A 21,779-nucleotide genomic window follows, 5' to 3' on the forward strand; every position below is an offset into this window, starting at 1 on the left:
CAGTATATTATATAGGTTTTACACTATACCAGTGTCTGCTGCTTGGCTTTCATTGTACCTTCATATTAGAGTACCCACTGTATTCTACATAAACTGTTTTGTATCATCAGTTCTTTATATTAACTTTAAAAATGGATTTCTTGCTAAATGTGCAAAAGTACGCAGAAATAAAGTATATGAGGCAAAAACAGAGTTTGCATAATTCTAACAAGCTTGAAAGTCAATACTTATCAATGCAGTGTTGCAGTCCAGACTGTGGGGAGGCCAGCCCATCACTGAGCTCTATTGTGTGTTTTTTCTTTCTCGGTAACACTGGTTCAATCCCTACACACAGTTTTGTATCCACACGCAACATAACATAAATCCTCATCTTAAAAAAACAGTATAAAGTTGCATAGCCTTCAGTACATTGATTTCCGTGTCTTTGTTGACCCTTGAGACAAAAACAGCTTATAGCAATTCAAACAACTGCCCTGAAGATAGACACTGTAGAACAGGCATTGGGTTTGCTTGTTTTAGTGTAGCTTTCCTTTTGGTTGGAAATGTTTAGTTGTAGTTTCGTTTTTATTTAGTTTTAGTGTTTTTGAGTAGCATTTTATTTAGATATAATATGCCAGAGGAAACATTTAGGTAACTCAGTTGAGATACTCCCTCTATATTTTCATTTTATTTTAGTTCGTTTTCCAAGTTAACAAAATGATTAAACTTCTTTTTTTTTTTTTTTTCAAAAGTCTTGTTTTTATTTTAATTTTAGTAACTTTAGTGCAACCTGAGACTTGACTTGATAAAAAAATGATGTGGCTCAGAGACTTTATAGAGTGAGACTCAAGTCTAAACAAGAGAGCGCAACTCCCCCCAAATGCCATGGACTATATGTAAAGTTCAATGTTTAATGATTTTTTTTTTTACAACATGTTGTCATCAGCTGCTTTTATAACAGCACTCTCATGTCTGACCTTTGACCTATGACCTTAGATACTAAAACTGTGTATTTAATTATTTTCTTTACCCTCATGATTGGAGCAGACATGGCTGAAATCTTTGGCTTCTATAAGCTGTAAAAAACCGAGATAAGATATATTCATGTAGTGTTTGAGTTTGTAACACTTTATGGTGTGATTGTAGCGCCGTAGGGCATCCCTGAAAAACTTTGAAGTCTGTTCTTTTAATGCCCTTTCATATGATATATTACTCAATAACACATTATTATTACTCGATACTCAATATAAACAGACAGACAAACAAACAGAAGCATACTTGCGCCCTGCCTTTGGGAGGAGAAAGCTATAAGACTGAACAGCAGCAGTCTTCTGAGGCATTCGGATCTATGGAATTGAGTTATATTAACACCACTGTGTGTTTTTACAGCTGTAATTGTTAAATTGTAGCTTCTTTTGTTAGATTACAAAAATGTAATCACATAACCTAAAGGGCAAGGATACAGTCAAAACAATTAACATGTAGTGTGGGAAAGCCAGGAATGGTTACACTGCATGTATAAGTATACAAGCAAGGCTACACATGCATATACACATTTACCTAATTAACTGGTTTCTATGAGCCATTTTACAGATACATACACACTTTCCTGTCTGTCTATAAATTAATCTCTGAGTCACAGAAGTCAAATAAACCAGTAACAAAGTAATGGGAAAGTCAGGTATATTCTTTTTCAGATGCGTATGTTGATTTGAAAACTGAAACTGAAGAAGCTGAGTGGTATTCCCCTATCCACCTTCTGTGGCAAAGTTTTATCCTGTTAACAGAACAAATCATGCTAAACAAAGTGAAAAACAAAAAGACAGCGCAGCATGGACTGCTAAGTGGGGGGTCCCGCTTTATCTTGCGGCACCGTCCTGAAACACCTGTGCCTTTTACGCCGCTCGACATCGTAGACCACCCTCAAACTGCTGACCCTCTCTTGGCCTTTGGAAAAAAAAAATGGTTATAGACGTGCCATCAACACCTATGGCAAATGCACACCTGAGAAAATACACCTGATTATATGAGCACACTTCAAATTTCCCCCAGAGCTGTTCCCAGATGTTGCTCAAGCACATTTCATAGGCCAGAGCAGGTCAGATTGTACTTGGAATGGAAAATGTACATTTACAGTAAATCCCTTTGGGCAATACACAAATCTACCAAAAATAAACACTTTATTTTTCAACTGCACTTCAATCAGTTGTTGTTGTGAGAATAACTTATTGCGTTGCGTAAATCAAGTGTTCTTTGGTTTACGTCATTATACGAAAACTCATGTCGAAACTGTTCGGTCACGACAAGCCACTGCTTACTTCGACAAGAAAAAAACCCCCATCTTTTTAAAATGTGTTGTTGGCAGCTCACAGCACACCAAAGCAATCTCGAGATGAAAATATGCGATGCTGAAGTCAGACTATTTATTTAACTTTTATTGGTTCAGATTTAATGAAATGTCTAATGGTGAGGCTGAAACAGTGCGCACATTGATCTGGTTGTGATTGAAGTTATGGTCAGTGCGCTGTGTTGCTTACATTGGACCTGGACTCAGAGATTAGAATAATATAAGCACATAAGCCTTTGCTTGTTCTCAGCCACTTCACCGTGCAACCCGGCACCTCTGGTTTTCTCCCCGCCCCTCTGCATTACCTGCAAGTTATATAACTGCACAGAGTACCCCATGTTGCATTTGTGTAATATGACCACATTTTAGGGACTACAGATCAAATTTAATGCTTGTGAAGAGATGATTGAACCATATCTTGTCAGTGTGCAAATCCATGAGCAGCAATGGACTCGTGCACTAAAAGCCACCCCCTCCTCCCCTTTTCTCCTCAACCTGCAGATGTTATATCGTGAGGGGGTGACTGGAATTACACTGAGTACAGAGACCCCTCTCAGAGCCTTTGCTGCAGTAAAAAGAAGAAAAAAAACATAAAAACAAATATATTCGACAGAAACCTAAATCAAACCACACTGAATCACACTTCTGGGAAAAAATATGAAAGTGCAGACATACATGTTTGGGCCCACTGTGTTTCTTTTTACCCAGTTGCTTCTGTTTCATTTTAAGTTATAAAATGAATATTATGCAAACAATGACATATTCTCTATAGCATGAAGATGTTTTTATTTAACATGAAACACAGACCGTTGTTTTGCATATGAAAGATTACATTTCAAAGTGATGGAGTCACACTCAGTATGTCTACCAATGTCTTACTGTACTTACTGTATATGTTTCAAGGTTTTATCATTTTGATTTATAGGTAGCTAGATAGATGCAGAGCATACATGTATAGCTATGTACTGTGAGGTGGTAGTAGAATAAGCCAAAAAGTATAAGAAAAACAACAAAAGCTCTAAGCACTCATGCTAATCGTGTATCTGATGGGAAAGTCATTTAATCAAGCTCCATTAAAATGACAGTGAAAGCAGTTTGTTTCACTGTCTGCAGCCATCTATCATGTACTCTTGTACAAAGTCATTAAAATGCCTACAAGACTTTCTATTAGCACTTTTACTACATTCTTCTGAAGGCTTTTTTTCAACCCACGTGTTTGATTCCAGCAGATACTGCATCCTATAAAAAGAAGAAAGCAATGAAGAGAGAATCGTTCTCTGAAATCTTTCCTTAATATCCCTGATATACTTACATTCCACTTGTATCTTTTGTGGTGCCATCTTTGCCCATGATGAGATACTGTTTTCCCATGTCTAGTTTTCCTTTGCAGTGAACCCTCTTAGCAAACACTCGGACAGAGTTCTTACTCACCAACACATCGTTATCTAGTAGAAGGATTATAATTATTATATTTAAAGAAAGTCTTCAAATAAACATAATGAAAGGCAACAATAGTTCACTTACTCGATTTGAGAACCTCAATTATAAGAGTGGTGTACAACTCAAAGTTACTCTTCACAGAAATACTGGAGACCTCAACGATGTATGCTGGAATACAAAACAAATATAGAAATAATGCAGTGATTAAAACACCCCCAAAAATGCTAACAAGCTAACTAGCAAACAGTTAATATTTGATTCTTTTCACGTAAATGTCTTGTTTAGAATACTGACCGTAATCTACGATAGGGAAGGAGCAAGCATGTTGGACACGGGTAACCTTCCAAATTTTTTGTCTTGGATCAAATGTTTTTTGTAGGGTATGACAGGGTCCTATAAAAAGATTTTTAAAAAGTCAAGACACTTATATTATTTGATTGTTTTTGACACAAAATTACAAAAAATTAAAAACAGACATGTTTCTGTTATGGAAGTCCCAGCATGGCCTCAGGATTACTTTTCTGTGAATACAGCTGTTGGCTTCATCAAAGTCATATATTAGCACATCTCGAAAGGCACCCTCAATTCTGAAAGGTCTGTATGCATTGCAGAGCAACATATGCTGCTATCCAGGCAATATATATCAGGGAAGGTCTTGCATATTTCAGCAAGACAATGTAAAACCATACAAAGCATCAAGTTAAGAAACATGATATTTTAGTAACGAGCCTGGGTGCTCAACTAGTCTGCCTGTAGTCCAGACCTCTGCCCAAGTGAAAACATTTGGTGCTTGACAAAATGTAAAATATGACAAAAAAGACCCACAAGTGTCGAGCATCTCAAGTCCTGTATCAAACAAGAATTGGACAACATTCATCTCTCAAAAGTCCAGCGCTATTTCAGACATATACAGAAATTTACAGCCTTTTGTTTTTTGAGATGCGTTGCTGCCTTTCAATTAAAAATGGGCTATTTTTTAAAAAACATTTTAAGCAGTTTAAACATTTAATATCTTTTCAGTTTTATTTTGAATAAAATATGACTTTATGAAATCTGAAAATCATTGGATTCAGTTTTTATTTTGATTTTAGACGGCCGTTTTAGATTTGGGGGTGTCATTGTAGTGTACTAAATTGTTTTTGTACTTTCTGCGCATTCGCACACGTCCTCTGAACACAGTTTGGATACCATCTTGCTTCTTTGTGGTGCAGCGTAGAACACAGTACACTTTCTGTCTGTAAGAAAAACACATAGTACTATTTATGAAGTCCTATTCAATAAAAGAGATCACATATGTGTTTGTATAAAGAGAGAAAGAAAGAACGACAGTCTTACCTGGTTCATAATAATCATAGAATGTGGCTGGAGCAGGCTGTAGAAGCCCAACTGGTACCAGTTGTTTAGCTTCAAAACTAATACATTCCTCATCCTCTTTCACCTTCACAGAGATAAAAAAGTAAATCTAACATTTGACAAGCACATTTATTTTCCATAACCTGAATTCATCCATACCTCGTTGAAGTAAATCAGAAGTCTTCCAAAATACGTCTCATAATGGTCAATGTAATGTTCAGGTGAATCTTTTAACTGGGGAAAAAAAGAATTAAACAATTTTGCATTTTAGCAGAAAAAAAGAATCTTCTGAAGTTTCAGTGTGAGTACAGGTCATTCCAGTTTCACATGTAACTTTTATTATAATATTTTTGATGTGCTCTTTGAAACCACAAAATATTTTTTTCTTGAGTTAAATGAGATTTCTGTATGTTAAATATAGCTAACTTAAAATAACTTCACACATAGATAAAGAAAAGATCTAAAGACTAAATACATTTTTTTCACAAGTTTTCTCTCTTTAACAGAGAAAACTAAAGGCTTGTATTTGTTTACTGTAAATTTGCAAAAACATCTTATTAAGGTTATCAATTGTGTTTTTAAACTTAGCACAAAAAGTAAGATCATTTGTGTTTGGTCAGTTTTTTCTTTTTTGTAACAATACTTCTTGACAAGAAATCTAATACTGCCAGAAAGCCTGTGTTTTACCCTTAAATGGCGCCACATTTGTAAGCAAAATATATATGTATAGTTCTGTGTAAATAATCATTCTGTACATACCATAATTTTTAATCCTAAAACTGTTTATAACCTGCATAGTTCACATTTCTGTATAACTGTATACCTCAGATTTCTGTATAGTTTTTTTATTTCATATTTATACCCTGTTCATAGTCTGTACATACTTATAGTTATAGAATATTCATAACATACTTCATACTGTGTACATTATAACATACCCATAATAGACCCATTTCTGTAATACACTTACATATCTATATTATTGCTAATATATATTGTAATATATCTATATCATGGCTAAAGCAAACTGCATTTCATTGCCCTGTACCTGTGACATGTGCAATGACAATAAAGTTGAATTCTATTCTATTCTATTCTAAAATGCCTTATGGGTTAAGCATCACAGTTGAGTATGTGGGTTGCTCTGCCAATGCCAAACAGCTTATACTCCTGTTGACTCTTGTTTGGGTTGCTTCACATTGAAGTGTGAAGCAACAAGACATGTTTGCATCTTAATTCATTTGTTTCACAATATGGGCTCCAGCACCATGTGGAAGAACCATACACAGCTATAAAAGCCTGGCACCTCGTCCTCATGTTGGTCAGCAGCCCGGTTACACACTGCTGTGGGATGATTTCATGTTCTCATGCTGAAAACACCAGCTGATAACCACCTTTTATATAACCACTAAGTCTGATTACTAATGTTAGTTTCCTGAGTATGACGAACTTACTTGGAAGTAGTATAATGCAGTTTATACAGGATCGAACCTTCCATATAGGCTTCTTGTCTTATTTTATGTTTATTTTTTACATTTTTGTAATTTCTAATTATCAGAATGACACCCCAGCACTTGTATTTATGTCACAGTGCAACTCTGACAAATATTGCCTCAAAGAATGTTAAAATGAAGCACACCACGTGCAATTCCCCTTCAGCGTAAATAATTGCTGTGGCATCGAGATTTGCACATGTCTAGAAAATCTTCTCTTACTTTGTAATGGGAGTAATGGTGAAGAATACCAACCTTATCCAGGTCCTCCGTTTTAGCCTCAAATCCACTCAATAATGTAATATCGGCAATGGCCATTCCTGTAAGATTCCTCTTCTTACTATGACCATGAATACAAAAAACAAAAGGACATTGAGAAAGACATTGATCAGGAAATGTTTTTTTTTTTGTTTGTTTTTTGAACTGCACAGCTCATACTCTGAATTCATATTCATGAAAAGTAAATATGAATTTACTGGATCTCATTTAACTAACCTGACACAGACAGTGTAGGTAACAGCCTCATTTGGACTGAAGTTATTATCAATCTCTCTCCTGTATCGGGTGTGAGCATCAGACCCCTCAATGGCTGTTCGTCCCAGGTCTTCCTGGTCTTGTTTCGCATCATCGTAGTCATAGTATTCATAATTTTCTAATATCGGAGCTAGATAGACAAAGATTAATGTAAGTGTGTGCCTTTTATCAGTAGTTGTGATTTGTTAGCATTTACAAATCTCACCAGTGTACTTCACTTTCCCCTCCACTCTGACACTGATAGACACCTGGTCACATTCATCCTTGGGTTCCAATAAATGGTAAGCCTTAACAATCTACAAGGGACATTTAGAGTCAATTATAGATCTGATTGATAATATACAAATCAAAGATGTGAATCCAACATACTTTAAACTTAATTTCTCCTTTTCCAGTCAGATGCACGGTGATGTGGTTCCCTGTAAATTTCTAGGGCAACAGAAAAAAAATTAGAAGGGGGTTTCATCTTATACAGATATGTCTGAGCGCATTGCTTTATGATACCTTCAGGCTGGTCTCTACTTTTTCCTTCTTATTTTCTAGTTGAAGTGTTACAATTTCATTCCTTCCAGCAGAGGTGAAATCTGCTTTCAGTTTTGGTTCTGGACTGGGAGGCTTTTTTAACTCGTACTCTGCGAGGGCTTCCAGGGCCATGAGCGTATCCTGGGAATGGTAAGAATTCTTAATAATATAATGGTTGACATGTCTTCCCTGACAGTGAATAAATGGTGTTAAACAACAGGGGAAACAGGAGTTCCACACAAAGATGGATTCTCCAGCTCTAGCCTAATCACCTGTGTTGACTTGAAGCCTCCATAATAGTTTTCTCTGGAGTTTAACCAACAGGCTGCTCTCTCTGCCCAGTTTATATGCCCAAGCTGAACAGCAGTTAGAAGGACGTAGGCTGTCGTCTCTATTGTGATAGCATCCAGCTTTGGGCTGTCATTAACTGCCCAAAAATAGCAGTCATTCGTTCCTAATAAAAAAAACAAAACAGAATAATTATACAAAAATTAGACATTATATGATAATATAGGAAGAGACAGCACATATAATTTGGTCATAGTAATAGATTATTGTATGTATAGTGCCCACACTCATTTTCTTGTACTGGACATACCTTTAATAGCCGCTGCTTCCACTTTTTTCCATATATGTGAATGATCTGTTGTATTTGGCATGCACACTGAGAGGCAATAGGCTGTAATGGCGACAGCATAGGGATGCTGCAGCTCCACTGCGAGTGACTGGAGATATGATGTTGAAGAGGAAATACTTGGTCTCTGGAAGAGAATAACATGAAGGTGGTGAATTATTTTTTGCTCATATTTGTTGTGACTTATGGGCTAACTGTGGCAAATAAAAATTAACAATTCTCAATGTAGCATCAATTATTTTGTGTCCCCGAACCTGATGAATGTCCTGTTTTATCTAAATAGCAACAGTAATGCTAATATATAGAACGTTTTTCACAGGACTCCCTGCAGGTGAAACACTAAGTACATCCTGACACCTTTCATAGGAATTAGGAAGGTAAGTAGCAACCTAGTGCTTCTAATTAAATGCACCGGAATAACTGATCATTTGTGAGCGTGCTCACCACTACAAAAGCAGGAAATTTGGCATATGCTTTGGTTATTTTTCTCTTTTGTGTAATATTCCATCAGAGTTTATCATTTAAATGCTGTCTGGACTGCAGTCTGGACTCAGATACCAGACTGACTACAATTACCCACTTGTAGTCAAAACTAGTAAAAAAAGTACAGTTGGTTTTTAATATCACCACTCACCACTTTATTTTGCATATCAGGCTGGAGAAATTCGACAGACCGGTACAGTGCAAGAGTTATGAAAGCAGTCACTGATGCATCTTGGTCTTTGTCTATCTAGATTAAACACACAGATATAAAGTTGCACTCAGATCACTGTATTTTGGTTTGTTGTATTTAGATCTAAATGGGAGACAAATTAAAGGAAAAGAATGAACATTATAAAATGCAGTGCATTGGCCCATCACATGCTGCCAGAACAGCTTTAATGTAACTTAGCATTGACTCGACCAGTGTCTGGAGCTCTGATAGTAAAATAGTATGTTCTTCTTCCAAAAATATTCCCTTCTTTTTGTGTTTTAGTTAGATTTAAAGATGATGACTATTGCAAAGAAACCGCTGCCATCAGGATGGAAATGGGCCAACCAAGGCTTTATGACTTTTCCTTTAATTTGTCATCTGTTTATACCCCTAATGTTCTAATTAGGGGTGCAACGATATACAAAATTCAGGGTTCGGTTCGATACTTTGGTGTCACGGTTTAATATTTTTTCGATACCAAATTTTTTTTATGCTTTTTTAATTTGTCATTTATTAAAATTATAAATATATATTTTAACTCAAAAGTACAGTTTTTAAATTTAATGTTGCTGAAAGAACAAAGTAATAAAAAGATAAATCTATCTGATCGAGAAATCACTCATCTTTGGAAAAGAGAGTTTATTACAGAGAAATGTCTCTTTCCAAAATAAAAGCTATACTATACGCTTCTTCTGGGCTATATTCTCAGCAGCATATTAAACATATCAGGTCCCCATAAGGGGAATCATGTGCTAACGGCTGTCTAAATGACTCGGGTAAAGTTTGTAGCATGTGTGCTTGTTGTTTTTGTCGGCTTCCACTTGTCTTTGCACTAGGATGATGTCGGAGTCAATGTGCAGTCATATTAATTGTGTTCCCACTAGTGCTGTCAGCGTTAATCTGAAATGACGTTAACGCCACAACACGGCAAATCTCCGTTAACGAGCTACCGCGGATCGCCCCGTGCTAGACGGCCAACACATTAACGAGCCAGTAGTTCCCACCCATGTAATTGAGCATTGCGTGGCACATCCGACATACTGTTTTACTTTTGTCCATGATGCGCTTACCTTCAGGGTCATACTTCACATGAAGACTCTGTTTTGTTTTATTTATTTTCTTTTTGGTTTTATCTGAGCACAATGTGGAAAAATGTTGCCGTTAATTTCAGCATTTTTCACTTTACAAACGGCGCCCCATACATATGTGTGTATTTACATATATATTCATATTTGTAAATGCAAGTATGTGTACTTGTGTACATATTGTTTTTTTTCTGTATATGTCTGAAATAAAGATACAATAATAATAATAAAAAAAAAGACCAAAATAGTTCCAAAGGCCAGATCTGAATGAGGGTGGGGGAGGTTCAATTTGCCATTTTGCAATGAGCTTAGCTTCTGTCTTGCTAGCTTGCGCTGTGCTCAGTGGATCTGCGCTCAACAGTGCAGCCTAGGTGGAGTAGTCGAACGCAGATCCACTGAGCTCTCAACACGGACAGCATCGTCAGAAGAAAAGTTGATAAAATAAATTAAAAATTTTGTATTGTTCGATACATATGCTTACCGAACCGACAGCACTGTATCGAACGGTTCAATATCGATATGAGTATCGTTGCACCCCTAGTTCTAATATGCACAATACATTTATTTTGCGAGAATTTACCAGGGTTCCTTTGTGTAGCACAGGATTTGGGTCACTGAATGACCCATCATGTTTCTGGACTGAGAGCAAGTAACTGACTGATCTTCTGATGTCTTCTCCTAATCTGACGTTCTTCCGTTCTTCATTAGTCTGACGCTGAGTCACAAATGAAAACATTTTTACTATAAGAGCAGTCACCCTGAGAACATGAAAAAACAAAGTGAAAAGGTTGATTCATTATTATTCATAATGGAGATTTTAAAATATAAATATAAAGTGAGATTCAAATTACTACTTTACATCCAAAACTAAAGAAGAGTTATATAAACCCATACTCACCAATTACTCGATGGCACATAACTCAATGTACCATAGGCTCCATCATGCCTTCTATAGCTTGTGATGTGTTTACTGCCTAGCAAAAAAGTACACTGTGCTTATAAAAGTGTCAGTTCATTACTATATATATATGAATACATATATGAATCACGAAGGCGAAATACAAGCATAGTGATGATTTGTGACACAAAACTGACTTTTCCCCTAATTAAAACACAGAAAGTTATTCCATAAAAAAATTTGTGAGTGCATTTCAGTGCATTTCAAGTATGATTTTTTTTTTACAATAACTTTAACATATTTAATAAGGTTATGTATTTTTTTTTTTTACCTTTATTCTATTGATTTTTACCACAGTCAAAAATTGTAATCTTTTTTGTTTGCATAATTTTTTCCAACATATTTGAGTCCTCATAGCTTCTGAACTACAGGAGATGAAAACACATGAAATCTTTTGAGCTAAAAACACATTCAAGCTCCATTTTTGGTTTATTATGCACCCAATCCAAAAATAATAATCTAAAAAGTCCTGTATTTGTTCATTAGGATTTGTTCTTCAATTACTATTGAGCAAAACTTTACCAATTTAATGATGCAGAGTACAGAAAAAAGCACTCACATCCTTAATGTTTTACTTGCTTTCTGATAAGTCACTAGAGAAAACTTTTTTTAAAAAGTGCATGCTGTGTATACTTGATGGTGTTGTATTACCATGTGGGACAGGAGACTGGTTAAATTGAGCTACAGTATATTTCAAGAGCCTGTAACTCAGCTCTAACATCATTAAACTAAGGTGAACTTCATGCTAAAATATTTGTTCAAGAAATCCTTCGGAGAGGTCAAATGGTAACTTTTTTAAGATCCGAATAATTGTATGTGGACTGACCAGTGAATCTATAAATTATAAAACAATTTTAATTTGTAGCATATTTAGCACCTAATAAGGATATTTTTTCATGTCTTCCTACCTTGCTCAAGTTTATTAAGAGCATCTTCTCTGCTGCCAGGTGGCAGCTCAAACCACTGATTGCTCAAGTCAAGGTACCGGAAAGCTAAAACTGTAGGTCCCAGTTTTGACATTGTCTGCTCTAAACATCCAGTTGGCAAAACAATCATTTCAGCAACCCTTTCAGTAGAAAGAAGCTTTCTTGCATATGAATCACCAAAGCCATTCCCTGTTGAATGAGAGAAATTAAATAATAAGATGTCAGGTATTTCTAAAAGTCAACAAATTTTATGTCTGTGTCTCAGTGTCTACCTTCTACTGAAACAAATATATTGGAGCTGGAGTCAGGGACTGTGTCATCTGGTAAGGATCCGTCAATAGTTATAGTCTTTGTGCTTCTTCCTATCATAACAGAGATAAGTATAAAAAGGAGAACAATAACTATGACTGACATTAAACTATCCATCAGAAATACAAACCCACTCACCATCTAAGTTATGGACACTGGTTTCTTGATCTCTCTTTTCTAATCCTTCTTTCTACAACATAAGATAGAAGACAACCAGTTTATAGTATGCCTTGTTTTTGGAACTCAGACTGCCATAAAAGTATCTTATACATTTCACTCACCTGCACATTCAAAGTTTTTTCTATTGCATCTATTCCGGAGCTATTCTCCATATCATAGAGACGTATTTTGATGGGTATTGAACCAGCGACCATGGGCACAGCAGAGAAGGAGACAAACTGAGAGGATCGGGGTGCAAGAGTAATGTTAACATAAGATGATTTCGTGGCTGAACCAGGAGAGCAAAGTCCTTCAGTTTGTTCCATGTGCACTGCCACCTGTGAACATGCAGGTGTCCAAGAAGACAAAAAAAAATCTTTACTTATTCCACACAAAGTAGTTACTGTTTCCAGTGACACTCAGCGCTGATGTTGAGGTTAATCTACCTGCAGTTCGAAGTCATCATAGTTGTAGATAACAGGTGAAACTGACAGCTGCTCAAATTTTTTCACAAATGAAGGCAGTCTCAGAGACACAAATGACCTCTTAAAGGCTCTGATCTCAAGTGGCTTATCGACACAGAAACCTGAGTGAAACACAGAATAGAAGTAAGTTGCAGTTAATGAGATCCAGTCAAATATCTGTGATGTGTTTATAAAGCACAGAGTAATGATTACCTGTGGATGGAGATAATGTGACAATCTGAATCTCCCATGTGGTGATGGAATCAGGAAGGAGCAATGAGTAGCTACAAGAGTTTTTGATGAAGAGAAATCAAATTAAATCAAATCAATCAGACAAATGACACAGTTTATACGGGGGTTCAAAGATAAGCTGCTTAAGTGAAATAATCACACATTATTCAAGCAAAAACAATTAAGATGAGTACATAAACAAAGCAACTGCATGGTGTCATTATGCATCGAACAACTGTATTTGACTGGAAATGGATTTGTGTATATAAAAAAAAAAAATTCCCCACTCGCCCCTTCAAGCTCGGGTCCTCTACCAGAGGCCTGGGAGCTTGAGGGTCCTGCGCGTTATCTTAGCTGTTCCTAGGACTGTGCGCTTCTGGACAGAGATCTCCGATGTAAAATGGTAAATGGCCTGCATTTATATAGCGCTTTTCTAGTCCCTAAGGACCCCAAAGCACTTCACACTACATTCAGTCATTCACACACTAGTGATGGCAAGCTACATTGTAGCCACAGCTGCCCTGGGGCGCACTGACAGAGGCAAGGCTGACGGACACTGGCGCCACCGGGCCCTTTGACCACCACCAGTAGGCAAACATGGGGTTAGTATCTTGCCCAAGGATATTTGGCATGCAGCCAGGAGGTAGCCTGGGATCGAACCACCAACCTTCTGATTAGTGGCTGACCTGCTCTGCCACCTGAGCCACAGCCACCCCACATGATGTTGTTCCTGGGATCTTCTAGAGCCACTCATCTAGTTTGGGAGTCACCGCACCTAGTCCTCCGATTACCACTGGGACCACTGTTACCTGATGAAGGCTCTTAGACTCCTGTTGATCTTGTATAGCTCCGATAGTTGGCTAACCTCCCTCCCTACTACCTTGATCTTAGCCTCTTGCCTCCTTCTCCATGGAGGGCACTGCCCCTTGTGGCTGTAGCCAAGCATCTCACTGATCACTGCTGCCATGGTGTAGATCAGCTTGTTAGTCTTGGTAATGGTGGCTGTAGGTATCGTCCACAGTGCTGCATTAACATAGTCTAACAGACTTTCTGAGGGTACTTCACGTAGACTTGGTAACCGGCTACGGGGGATTCAGGTTTCAAGCTTGGCCATGATCCCATCTTTCAGGTCACTTCCTCTCGCACTCAACGATCCTTCTTCTATCGCACTTGGTGCTTGGTACCCAATCTCGAGTGGGGTTGATCATATCACCCTCCTGACCTGGCGTCCTGGCTCAGCATTTGTGTTGTACCTCGTCAATCTCTAGCTGTGAGAGCCGTCCCTTCTTTCGTATGTTGGAACACTGAGCTAGTTGTTTCGCCGTCGTTGTGGATGTTGGGTATCGAAGATTCCATAGGTCCCTCATCCTATTCATGTAACCCCTTCAACGAGGGTTACTAGTGTAGTAGCATTCCAACAATGCCCTATTTTTGTCTCTTGCCCACCGATGCCTTCTTGTTCCAGTAGCCCACTTCTCGTCAGGGTGCCCTGGTTCCTCAACACCTGACACGGACCTTGTTCATCCGGGCAACATCCAAGCCAGTATGCCTCATATTTATCTGTCTCGCTCATGTCTGCGGTAGGCTCGCTTAGCATGGGAGGTCTAGCCTTAGGACCCTTACTGGATACAGACACCCCAGGGGGGAATCGAACATGCGATCCTCTGCTCCAAAGGCATGTAGTCTACACACACACACATATATGTATATATATATATATATATATATATATATACTGTATATATATATATATATATTAAAGGTACATTAAAAATGCTTACCTTTTTTTGTTGGAGACGTCAAATTCCACAAAACCAAAGCTTGGAGGAAAATATCTTCGGATATACTGAGAGGTTTCTGAGAAGAACTCCTCTATATCAGCAACGGATGCAGCTAAAAGCCAGAAAAAGTCAAAGTCAGTCAAAGTCAGACTTTGATAATTAAGCTACAGCTATTAAATGCTACTCAAGATGATTTTTAAAGTGTCAGCATAAAGTGTCAGTTTCATCTCACTCCTGCCAAATCCTTTTTGGAGTTCTTCCTGGATCTTTTTTTGTCTTAGACGCTCCGCTTCAAGGCAGCACTTTAAAAACACTTCAGCACAAGTTGGATTTTTTTTCACTAGAAGGACCCGATCAGCTCTTTCCCGACATGTTCGTTCCATCGGGATTTGAGAAAATCCATAAACACAACAGTTTTGCAGCTCTTTCTCTGTGTAGTTCAATTCTAAAGAAAATAAAAGACACATTTAGCATGTTCTTGCAAAAAATATTTTATACAATCAGACCAAAGTTTTAATACTAGAATCTTCTTACTCATGGCCATCATTTCGGGTTGAAGGTCCACTGAGCGTCTTTGTCGTGTTAATGAAGAATTACAACCAAAATCTAGTAGTAGGAGAGAAGCAGGAAAGCAACAGAAAAATGATTCGAATGGAATAAAAAAATGTAATACGTATTTATTAGCTGTTGTTGTAGGAAATAATTTGGAAAAGCGAAAGTGCTTCTTCCTACTGTCCAAAGATATGCAGTTAGTGGGGATAGGTTAATTGGAAACTAAATTGCCCATAGATGTGAATGCAGGTATGAATGTGAGTGTGAATGATTGTTTTCATGTGTTAGCCCTGGGAGTAGGCTGCCTCTTGCTCTAAGACAGCTGGGATAGGCTCCAGCAGCCCCCCCCCCCCATGACCCTGAAAAGGATAAGCGGAAGAGAGTGGATGTATGTATGGATGGATGGATGGATGGATGGGAAAGTGTTGTGTTTATGGTTGGATTGATGGAAGCTTTATTCTCAAAGTCAGAAAATACAATTTTTTATTTAAACAGTGAAGTCTACATAAAATACAATTCCTTAAAAGACACTCATTGTATTTTAAAACGGAAAATAACCTAAAGATATCATAATAATATGAAGTAACAACTGCTATGGCATTCAGAACACCTTGGTACTAATTAACAGAGGTTGTTAGTTTTCTTTCTAAAAACAGGGTATTTTATTACATTAAAATAGCATAACAGAGCTCTACAACAATGTCGAGAGGAAATAAGCATGTTTCTTCACATTTTTGTGTGTTAGGGTCCTGACTTCAAAGAGACGGGGATTGGTGCGAGGAAGATAATGAGGTGGAAATGAAAAAGGACCGGGCAATTGTGGAGGAAGCAGATAAGTAGGAGTAGAAAGTCATTATGAAAAGGACATGATATAGATATAAAAGTACAAATGTTGAATAGTCATATAAACTTTGAAAGAGCTTTTTATGATCTTGATAAAATTTATAGGCAATAGGCAATACTACGTAAATGGCTAGTCTCTAATCGCATACATAAAACGAAACCAAGTAGAAAGGCCCTGTCCATCTCAGCTACTGTATTCAGGATGGTGGGACGACATGGTGGCTTCCACAGAGCTGTGCCCGCTCCTATGTATATTTTATTGGATTATTTCAATAATGTATTAAAAAAGTTTCAAGGAGAAGATATAATTACACACTAATCAATTAAATAACCTCAAAAAATTACCTAATGTTCCTTTAACTAAATGAAGAAAAACTTTTTTTTCTTACCCTTTCTCCACAGAAACTGGTCATTAGATACAGAAGCCAAGCCATTGTCTAACAGAACTGATGCTGAGTCAGGTCCACCACCATAGGAACAACCCAGATCATATGAGTTCATAGTAGAGAATACCTGACAATTGAGAAGAAAAGCTTAGACTTACTACTATGATTACCTATAAATGACAAAAAATACCATAAGTATGAAAGTAGTGTGTGAGACTGTAACCTGTTTGGGTGTGAGTTTATTGTCAGCATTGAGAGCGTAGAAGGCCTTATCCACAGTCAGCAAAGCCACTTTTGCGCTGTTCCCATGTAGATCAAAGTCTATCTTTAAATGTGTGTTAGGTGCAAGGGTACCTTTGGGTTGTACCTAAATTAAGACATTTAAGATATATCAGGATTTTTTTTTTTGTTTAGTGAAGGAAAATTCAAATAATACAAATAGACTTCTCAAACCAAAATCAAATAAATCTATCAATATAAATACATGTAGATGTAGGCAATTTAAAAATCCAAATTATTTAAATATATGCAATGTTTGTACACCTCCATTAGTTAAATGTTAGTAAAAAATTAGTTACAGCGCACACATTTGAAATAGTTTTGCTTTCTCTGCTCGTGCTGCACTTTTTTATCTGTTCTGTTTACTTACCTTGACATTTAGCTCACATTCATCCCTGACATGTCACTTCCTGTGTGTGTGTGTGTGTGTGTGTGTGTGTGTGTGTGTGTGTGTGTGTGTTGGAGTGGGGGGTGTTATATGATGATCTAAATGATCATTGGAACAATTTATTAACCCCTTAAAAATAAGAGGAAATTACATAGATAAACTAATATTCATAGGACATATTACAGTGTCCTGCAATGTTCTTGTCCAAATACTTATGGAAGTTATAGGTTAACGAACACTAAAAAAGGATCCAAATTAATGAGAATGAACAGATTTAAGCGCACACATTTGAAATAGTTTTGCTTTCTCTGCTCGTGCTGCACTTTTTTATCTGTTCTGTTTACTTACCTTGACATTTAGCTCACATTCATCCCTGACATCTACCCACACTGAATCAGCTATGACGTGACCGTTAGTGTTGTGATAGTAGCCAATCACACGGAACGATGGAACCATATTATGTGTTATCTGCAGTTGGTGTTTAGCTGATATACCAAGTGGGAGTGAGCCGGTGTTTACTACAATTCCCCGGCTTAAGACCTGAAACAAAGACAATTAAAACGTGTTTAATCAAGACAAAATGCTGCTCCTTTATGAGAATACACAATATTGCATTTAGTCAGATATTTCTGACCATGTAGTGTATATATCCACTGCGTGGGCTGTTGATGGTGTTGAATGTTATGGTAAGGAATTCATTCACAGAGTAGATCCTGCTGGTAAAAGTCATGTAAAGGTAGCTGTCATGTTGAGAGGAAGCACGTCGCATTATTTTTCTCTCTCGTAATCCATTTGTAGAAACCTGTTGGAGGCAGATGAACAAACAGTTAAAACTGGAATCAAATCTGTTAAACAACACCTTTGAATAAGGTTGGGGATACTAACTTCAACTGTAATATCAGCTTTATCATGAACATTAAAAGTATTGAACAGTGCCCCGTCTTGATCAGTGGTGCCTTCCCAAGGCTGTGATGTTGGTAGATTAATATTTACTGGCACACCAACTGCTGGAGAGCCATCTGGCAGACGCACGAGCACCTATATGAAAAACAAAGAAAAGTTTTATTAAAGATCATTCCAGTAATTTGTGTAACTATTCCCATGTGTTAGTTTCAGACATACCACCACGTCCAGTGGATATCCAGGAATAAAATGAGATCGAGTTCGAGAGAGGTCTATCGTGTATTTGTGGGTGAAGATTCGCAGGTAAACTTCTGCCTCTTGTATTTCACCACCTAGGCCAAAAAATGTACACAGTATTATCAAGAAAAATAAAAGGTCGCATTAATATTTCTCCATGTCTTAATGAGTTTATCAATAGATTTATTATATTGGAACTTTTACTTATTAAATGCAATAATTAAATGTAGCTCCAGAAATTCTGTATTATGCACTGCTATATGAAACCACATTGTTTACAACAATTAAATACTCTCTAATATCTATGATTTCAAATAAAATAACCAAAAACAAACTCAGATATATTGATGAATGTAAATGTCTCCTTTACTTTGTATGTTTGTGACAAACACTCTCAAAAACAATCGATCTCCATTTTCCTGCATCTTAGAGAGGGTTGTTTTCAGCTGCCTCTGAAGTTTTGCATTTGTCTCATTAAACAAAAGAGAAACCTTTGCATTTCCATCTTTGACCTGCAAGAAACAGAGAAGTTTTGATAAAATGCAACAATAATGGCATGCAGTTTGTTACTCATTTTAAAATTAGCTGCATTGTGAATTTTGGATGGATTTCCTCACCGAACCGGTCTGCTCCAGTCCCTTGATAAAAGTCATTTCCTGACCGCCAGAGCCATCTTTTTTTACAAATCCAAACTGGCAGTGATAAGCACCTTTAACTTTTTCACCATGTGTGTACCTAAAGAAAACAACTGTTAACTGGAGCAAAGATAGTCTAAAAATGCAATAGTATATTTATACTTGAGACAGTCAATCCAAGCATTAAACGGTCTGACTCAAGCAGTGAATATTTTTTGTTGCTGAATTCAAGTTAATAAAAAGTTTTATTATTTTCACTGCATAGGAAATAATTATGGAAGAGAAAATGCCCAATCTCAAACTCCAGGTTTTCACCTGGTAAGTGATCAGAGGCTGCAAGGACCATCCCTGTGTCATAATGAGTCATTATGTGACATTAATTTCATTTTTCAAATCGTGCTACAGTAGACTTGCAGATTCCCTTACGTTTTTTGCATTTTTCATTGCATGAGTGTGCTTATTTGAATACTGGCAGCCCTTGGTCAGGTAATGACTTGGTTAAACAGTTAAACTGTTCTATTTGTTAAAAGTCATCCTGCTGATAAGATGTTGACAAAATCACCCCAATGCCAAAGCCTTAGCTTTTAACATTTCTTGACATGAATTTGCAAAGAAAGAGTTAGTTTAATGGAAGTAAAATTAGCACTTACATTGCTGAGATGGTGAATTGAAGATCTTTGTTGGTCAGCAAAATATATTTCGGATCCATTACGATGTTCACATCAAAGCTTGGTAAAACTACAGTTAGTAAATAAGTTATGAGAGTCAAAAGATACTTTCTGTGAATTTAAAAAAAAGATCTCAATTGCACGAATCAGTTTATAGTAAACTTACTAAATTTCTGAACTTTGAACTCTCTGAAGGCAGCATTTGCTTCATCACCCTCATAGTGTGCAGTAATCTTCCAAGTACCCGTTCTTTACGAACAACAAAGTACAGTAAGTGTCAAAATTCCTTGACATCTTCACTTTCATTGGAAATTTGTAACCTACTCAGAAACGTCAGGTATGAGGAATGAGTCTTGATGTACTCCTCCCTTTGCAATCTTCATGATTTTCATTATTCTATTTCCAGCAGCATTCTGTCATACAGTGACCAAACACAGACCAAGACAAGAAAGAGTGAATATGTTTCTGTCTTTCAAACTTGTATTACCAAAGACATTTATAAAGAAAATATATAATATTAATAATTATAACTCACAATTACTGATATGTGGACAGGTTCCTCATGAGGCCTCATCGTGTGGTCAAGAGTGAAGATTCTGTACTTCACTAAAAGAATGATAACATAAAAGGAATATAAAATGTCTTTTTCACAAAATAATCACTGTTAGGTAAAGTCTGTAGAATTATTTAATTTTCTTTTACTTTGTTTTTACCTCTGTCTGCTGGGTTATAAATTGGCTGAGCTGTCTGAATGAAGATGTAGCCCCTGTGTTTTGACACCAGAACCCTTGTTAGCTTCGTGTTGGGTGTGAAGGATTGGCTCTCTGCCACGAGCATAACGTAAGAAGGAAATTGAGGCAATCCTAACAAAGAATCCATGTTTAGCTGTAAAGATGTAAATTATAAAGTTAGGGTAAAGTGGGTAGTAACATCTCAGTCCTGTCTTTTATTGTTTGCTTTTTGTTTGAGTGTGAAGTCTGCATACCTTGAGCTCAGCTATTTCAATCTTGTCTTCTTTAGTGCACGTAACCGTTTTCATCTCAGACACAACAGTACTAGAGATCTCATCCTTCAGGTAGAGCTTAACAGGTTTGTTAAGGTGACCCGGTCCCATCTGGACAAACACTTTCTCATTAACGCCCACGTGAAAGACTTTCGGGCCTGAGATGAAGAATCTGCACACAAAAATGAAAGATAGTGAATATTACATCTTTTAATAATCTGTTTCACATAATCTGATTTTTAGATAACTATGCAATCTGCAGTGCTGCATATTTGAGCGTATCTTACATTAAGTCAAGTTGATTATTAGGAAATAAATATGGGAATACCAACATATGATTTTTTTTTCATTTGTAAGGTTATGAAATTGTTTGAAGACAAAAACTTTAGTTATATTTAATTATATATATCAGTTAAAATGAGTAGACATCAGCCATTAAAGCATTACACTTCATTCTTCCTAAATTTACCTGTTTTGTGCTGAACACTCCGCGATCCATATCAGCAGCAGTATCACAAAAATGTGGCACTTCATCGCGCCGCTTTGATTACTTTGCCTGCTTTGACACAGACTTTAGATTAACTGCTGTTTTGTAAGTCACTCACCCCTGTTTCACAATATCTGGATCTCATTAATGCCCTCCCTCTGTTTTTTTCAGCTGCAGATGAACAGACTTATAAAACTTAAAACCAATTACAAAACTTTAAAAAATGCATGCATAAACACTCAAGGCATAATATGATAACAGTTTAATACTGCTAGATATAGCATGTTGCTCGATGCATGCTGTTGTTTAACACACAATGTGTTTTTTTTGTCAATTATTAAAATTATTAAATCTATATATTTTTTTTTTAACTTTGCACATTAGGTTTCAATAGACCACCAGACCAACATTTCTGACAACAAGCTGTTTGGTTTTATTAAAATCCGTTTTACATTGCTACTTGGCTTGCAGCCTGGAAAGTGTTCCTGT

At 36.9% G+C, this 21,779-nt stretch overlaps 1 protein-coding gene across 1 annotated transcript; it reads right to left on the reverse strand.

The window, feature by feature from the left end:
* Nucleotides 1-3,088: 3,088 nt before the first annotated feature.
* LOC309717198 (complement C4-B-like) lies at nucleotides 3,089-21,389 on the reverse strand. The gene is made up of 41 exons (XM_082551577.1): nucleotides 21,273-21,389; nucleotides 20,786-20,975; nucleotides 20,514-20,685; nucleotides 20,336-20,406; nucleotides 20,125-20,213; nucleotides 19,967-20,049; nucleotides 19,783-19,870; nucleotides 19,115-19,232; nucleotides 18,868-19,009; nucleotides 18,480-18,592; nucleotides 18,243-18,395; nucleotides 17,992-18,159; nucleotides 17,706-17,897; nucleotides 16,914-17,057; nucleotides 16,694-16,817; nucleotides 15,444-15,515; nucleotides 15,142-15,354; nucleotides 14,910-15,021; nucleotides 13,111-13,181; nucleotides 12,880-13,019; nucleotides 12,556-12,771; nucleotides 12,413-12,464; nucleotides 12,238-12,327; nucleotides 11,948-12,154; nucleotides 10,980-11,055; nucleotides 10,662-10,839; nucleotides 8,937-9,032; nucleotides 8,267-8,429; nucleotides 7,941-8,122; nucleotides 7,651-7,809; nucleotides 7,516-7,575; nucleotides 7,352-7,442; nucleotides 7,108-7,276; nucleotides 6,868-6,952; nucleotides 5,279-5,353; nucleotides 5,102-5,204; nucleotides 4,912-5,001; nucleotides 4,061-4,159; nucleotides 3,851-3,934; nucleotides 3,639-3,771; nucleotides 3,089-3,565 (listed from the first exon to the last, which is right to left on the reverse strand). Exons 1-41 carry the CDS (start codon nucleotides 21,335-21,337, stop codon nucleotides 3,427-3,429), a joined length of 5,067 nt encoding a protein of 1,688 aa, XP_082407703.1. The 5' UTR covers nucleotides 21,338-21,389; the 3' UTR covers nucleotides 3,089-3,426.
* Between the last annotated feature and the right edge of the window lie 390 nt (nucleotides 21,390-21,779).

This window comes from Aulonocara stuartgranti (genome assembly GCF_965226115.1).
Source record: "Aulonocara stuartgranti genome assembly, chromosome: 11".
NCBI lineage: Eukaryota > Metazoa > Chordata > Actinopteri > Cichliformes > Cichlidae > Aulonocara > Aulonocara stuartgranti.